At 62.4% G+C, this 5,189-nt stretch overlaps 1 protein-coding gene across 7 annotated transcripts in view; it reads right to left on the bottom strand.

The window, feature by feature from the left end:
* GSDMD (gasdermin D) overlaps positions 1–4,758 on the bottom strand; it is a 6,110-nt gene extending 1,352 nt beyond the window's left edge. The window contains exons 1-10 of one of the 7 annotated variants that reach the window (XM_024741135.1): positions 3,701–4,754; positions 3,000–3,142; positions 2,684–2,780; positions 2,386–2,606; positions 2,010–2,202; positions 1,175–1,343; positions 957–1,059; positions 671–724; positions 313–408; positions 13–188 (exon numbers count right to left, since the gene is read on the bottom strand). In XM_024741135.1, the coding sequence (XP_024596903.1) occupies positions 13–188; positions 313–408; positions 671–724; positions 957–1,059; positions 1,175–1,343; positions 2,010–2,202; positions 2,386–2,602 (1,008 nt within the window). In that variant the 5' untranslated portion in view covers positions 2,603–2,606; positions 2,684–2,780; positions 3,000–3,142; positions 3,701–4,754. Of the gene's footprint in view, positions 1–12; positions 189–312; positions 409–670; positions 725–956; positions 1,060–1,174; positions 1,344–2,009; positions 2,203–2,385; positions 2,646–2,683; positions 2,781–2,999; positions 3,143–3,700 lie in introns of those variants that run through there. The other 6 variants (XM_024741139.1, XM_024741134.1, XM_024741138.1 and 3 more) reach the window with 6 other exon arrangements.
* Positions 4,759–5,189: the final 431 nt, after the last annotated feature.

The raw sequence follows: 5,189 nt of genomic DNA, 5'->3' as shown, positions 1-5,189 counted from the left end.
CAGCTGTCTCACCGACTCATCCAGGGCTTGCAGGGCCGCCTCGTCCCGCAGCACCTGCCCGAGGGCCCCCAGCAGCTGCCCACAAGGCTCCCTGGACAAGCCCTCCAGGCCCATGGCCCAAGCCTCCACTTCTGCCTGCAGGCCCTGGAAGTCTTCGGTGGTCGCCAACCGGTCCTCCACGGGCCCATCTGTGGGGACAGGGCTGCCATTGCCCAGGTACCCACATGGCCCCGGGGAGCCCTGGTTATGGAGGGCAGACCACAGGGGGGCAGAAGGGGAGCCCACCAGGGGGGTGGCCAAGAAGGTACTGACCCGACAGGAACTTGAAGCAGATAGGGAGGAATTTTGTGGAGGCGAGGCGGGAGGACCGCTGCAGCTGGCCACCTGCAATGTAGGAGGGCCTGTAGCCTGGACGAGGCAGGGCTGGTCAGCGCAGGGCTGGGTCCCCGAGCCAGAGAGGCCTGAGGCCTCCCCTCGGCCCTCACAGCCTGTCACCACCACCCCAGTACTGGCAGCCCGGGACAGGGAGCAAGGTCGAACCAGGCTGGTGTCAGCCTGTCACCGTGTCACCCGTGTGTGCGCGCGCGCGTGTGTGCATCCCCCGCTGTGCTGTGCTGGGCAGGAGAATGCCTCGTCAGCTCATCCCGTTGCCCAGGTCCACAGGCCTCACCTTCCTGCTGTGGCCTGAAGGTCGTCTGCTTCTTGTCCGGGAAGAAGAGGATGTCTGGCAGCCAGACAGGAGCAGAGGTGGGAAAGCAGGTTGGCGGGGCACTTGGCATCTCCCTCCCAAGCTGGGACCCCCTGTGCAGTACCCCCATTGTGCCCCAACCTCCCAAATGCCAGAGCAAGGGACCCTCGGCCACCCCGACCCAGATGCCCCCAGTGACCCCTGGGGCTCTTCCAGGCCTCTCTGCCATGGAGTCTGGGCCCCAGAAGTCACCGTGATCCTGGCTCACCCCAGTCAGAGCCAATAACCAGCTGGGCCACCCGAAATGCGAGGATGCTGCCCGCGGGGATGGTGACCATCTTGTTCTGGCTCAGGTGGCCCTCGCCTCTGCCCTGAGGGATGGATATGGGCTCAGGACTGGGCTCTGGGTCACGGGGCCAGACGTAACAGGGTGCTGGTGGCAGGGGTCTACCCCACTCTGCCTCCCCAGCCCGAGCCCCCGTACACCTGCAAGCACATGGCTCCCGGAAGTGCAAACTGGCCGGAGCCCTCCTGCTTTTGGGTCCGGGTGACTTCCACCTCCTGCTGTGTCTGCAGCACCTCGGTCACGACGAACACGTCATCCCCACGATTCCGCAGCTGCTGCAGGACTTGGTGCTCAGGCCGCCGCAAGCGCCTGTGGCGAGCGGACCAATGGGAAGCTCGCAGCGGTGCACCCTGCGCTCCCCTCCCCCTGCCACGGGTCGGGCTTCTGTTCCCTGGACCTCAGCCTTTGTGGCCACAGGGGTTGGGGGCGGTGACACGGCCGAGGAGACCAAGAGCTCTGTGGATGCCCAGGCACGGGACACTCATCATTCCCTCCCTGGTGCTCCCGACAATGTTTGTGAGTGGGTGGGGTGCAGGAAGAAAAGACAAGGTCCAGTGGGGACGGGCGGACACCTGAAGACCTCTGGAGGGGCCCACCCTGTTGGCCGGTTGCTCACCTGGCTGCTCGTTCTCTCCACTCCCTGCCGCTCCCCGGGTTCAAATCTCATGTCTCCGCTCTGAGCTAATGGTCCTTCTCCCCAGGGTCCCTGTGTCTGCTCCACCCCAGCAGCCCAGCCCCCTCGCAGTGGGACTTGGTCTGACCCCTGACCCTAGGGCCCTGCCTGGCCGCCCTGGCCCACAGGGTGCAGGCCCCCAGGACCTCTGCGGCCTCCTTCCCTGCCCACTGGTCCCAGCACGCCCCTGCCTCTGGGACTTCCCTCAGCCTGGCAGAGACCCCCCTGTGACTCCTGCTGCCCCGAGGTCCTGACCCAGAGGCTGCCCAGTTTCAGCAGGGCCCCGCCACCCCAGGGCTCACCTCTCTCGATGCATGGCTTCCCAGGTGTTGGGCGCCACTTGCAGCGTGCACACAATCATCGAGGCGCTGGAGCTGCCGGACACCGCGGTCCTGCCTGCCAGCTTCCCCTGTCCTGGGGCCGCCAGCTCCACGCTGCCCTGCAGCTGCCCATCCATAGCATCGTGGAAATGGAAGGTGTTGCCACACTCCACAGCTGGAGCAAGACCAGAGCTGAGGCCCATCCCACCATCCGCCGCCTTTCCCCCCGGGCGGAGGGGCCTCTGAAAAGCGCCTGCCCTCTGGAAGCAAGAGCCCAGAGGCCCAGAGCAGGTGGCAGCGGGCCTGCCCACTCCTCCCCCCACCCGACCCATGGCTCTGACAGTGCCAAGTGGGGTACCTGGCTCCGGGGCGTCGGGCTCCAGGATGTCCCTGATGGACAGGTTGACACGTGTGTAGCGGTGTTTCCAGAACCGTGAACTCGAGGGCTTCCTGCCCAAAAGGCAGTAGAGCTGGAAGCTGGTGGAGCTCTGAAGGCTGTCCACAGGGGTGAGCTCCCCACCGTGGTCCAGCTCCTGGACCACACTCCTGACCACCCTCGCAAAGGCCGATGCCATGCTCCTGAGGAGGGCAGCTGGGTCAGGCCTTGCACCCGCAGGGCTGGAAGAGGGCGGGCGGAAGAGGGGGAAGGTAGGTACCTGGACGTCTCCAGTGATGGGGAGCTCTTTCCCTCCAAAGCAGTCCTGCTTGGCTAGTCCTGGGATGCTCTGACTGGCAGAAGGTGCTTGCTGCTGACTATCACCCAACGCAAAAACAAGCAGAAGCACACCCGGTCATCCACTCATCCACCTTTCCAAGGGGCCATGAGCACCTCCAGGGTGGGGCGTCATTCACAGCCCTCAGTGGGACTCAGGCCACGCGCACCATCTGTTCTGTGATCAGAGTGCCCACGTGGAGCCCGAGAAAGCCCTGGGACTCAGCGCTTGGGGCGGGGGGGCAGCCCTGGCCACTCACCAAGGCCTCTCGTCCCTTTGTCACTTCAACAAGGCTTAGGACTGCTCACGAAAAGCAGCCACTGAGGAAGGGCAGGGCAAGGCTGGGGCCTTGGAGTGACCCCAAGCCACTGCTCTGTCTGCTGTAGCAGCTCCCCCCGCTGGCTGAGGTGTTCAGAGGGCAGGGGAGGAAACAGAAGCCGTCACTTCCTGGGCAGTTGGTGCAAAGGCCCACAGCAAGGCCCAGCCAAAGTGTCCCCAGCTCCTAGACGTGTCCTCCAGGGCTTTCTCTGCGCCCAAAGCTCCGTGAGCCACTAGTCTGTCTTCAGGGGTCAGAGGCCAATGTGGGCCTGACTCAGGACCCAGGACATCTGGGCTCCAGGCACGGGGGCCAGCCCTTAGGAAGCCTCTGAGCTTCAGGGATGGTCTGAAGTCTGAGAGTGGCCCAAGGAGCACCTAGAGGGCCTACCTGCAGTTAAGCCCAAACCAGCCGGGCTGGGGAGGGCACCCCCTTCCCAGAGGCCTGGGGCTTCCCCAAACCGGTCTGGAATTGCGAGTCCTTGGGGGGCTTGAGGAAGCCGCAGAAGGGTGCCCGGACCGGGTCTCCACCCAGAGGAGCTGGCCTCCCCCCACCCAGCACTAGGGAGAGCCCCACCCTGGAACCAGGGCAGGCAGTGGGGTGCGGCGCGCAGGGGCGGGGAGCAGGGTGTGGGAGCAGCTCACCGTGACCGTGACTGTTGCGTGCCCACGCCCACAGAGCTGAAGCCAGGCCGCTCTGCTGGCTGGGATCGGAGGGCCCTGTCCCGGAGCTGCCGAGCTAGCACACAACCCAAAGTTTCCCAGATCCAAAAGTGAAACCTCGGCCGGCCTGGAGCAGCCACAGCCCGGAAACACCCCCGGGAGCCCGCCCCCGCAGCCCCAGCCCGGCGAGGGTGGGGGAGGGTCAGGGTGCGCCAGCTTGTGCCCCACCCGCTGCTGCCTCCAACTGCTGGGCGCTTCTTCAGTCCTTCTCTCTGGAAACTCTGGGCCACGGCAAAGGGTCTGAAGAGACATTTCCTCAAAGAAAATGTATTGCTACAAATGGCCAACAAGCGCACAAAAAGGTGCTCACGCCATTTGCTGCCAGGGAACTGCAGATCAAACCACAGTTAGATGCTGCTTCACACCCCACATATAACCGTATAAAAGAGACGTAACGAGTGTCGGGGAAGATGGGGGGAAATTGGAGCCTCACACACTACTGGGAATGTAAATGGATGCAGCCGCGGGCGTGCAAAAGAGTCTGGCAGTTCCTCGAAAAGTTAAACAGAGAATTACCGTTAGATCTCATTCATTCCACTGCTAGGTGTGTATTCAAGAGAAGTGAAAACATATGTTCACGCAAAAACCTGCACATGGATGTTCCCACAACATTACTGTTAACAGCCAAAACGCAGAAGCACCGCAAATGTCCGTCTGTGGAAGCACAGACGATGTGGTCAGTGCATACGATGGAAGACACAGGGGGGTGTGGTGCTCCGTCATACAAAGGAATGAAGTTGTGACTCACGGCACAACGAAGATGGACCTCCAAACATTATGCCAAGGGAAAGAAGGCAGACGTGAAAGACAATACCTCACGGGATTCATGTATGCAAATTGTTTAGAACAGGCAAACCGTAGGGACAGAAAGCAGCTTAGTAGTTGCCAGGTGCTGCGGGGAGGGGATGGGGAGTGACACAGCCTCTTTTGGGGAGTGGAAATGTTCTCAACTCTGAATACGCTAAAAACTCCAGAGTTTCACACTTTTAATGGGTGAATTGTATGGTATGTGAATTGTATCTCAATAAAGCTGTTACTTTGAAAAGCTGAAGCCAAGTAACAACACCCAGGCCTGTCTCAGGTTCTCAACACCCTTACTCTCCTGGGCTGCTTGCGGATCATGTCCAGTGCAAGGCAGCCAGGAGCCCCGTGCCCCCTTTTCTCCACCGCTCCGCCGCCACATCCTGCCTCTGGGCCCCGTGACACTCTGGAGCCCGCACCAGGGCCCCTGCCAGTTGGCTGGCCTGAGACTCAGCCCGCAGGCTCCGTCCGCCACACGCATTCATTCGAGCCATGAGTGTTTATCAGCACCTGGCGCCATGTGCTCCTGCCGATGAGGGCTCTGGCCGTGAATGGGACAAGGGCCCCTCCAGGTAGAGCCGCTGGCAGCGGCCCCGATGCCAGTGCAGGG

This window comes from Neophocaena asiaeorientalis, unplaced genomic scaffold (assembly GCF_003031525.2).
Source record: "Neophocaena asiaeorientalis asiaeorientalis breed wild unplaced genomic scaffold, Neophocaena_asiaeorientalis_V1.1 scaffold177, whole genome shotgun sequence".
NCBI lineage: Eukaryota > Metazoa > Chordata > Mammalia > Artiodactyla > Phocoenidae > Neophocaena > Neophocaena asiaeorientalis.
This window is presented reverse-complemented; position numbering and strand designations above follow the sequence as displayed.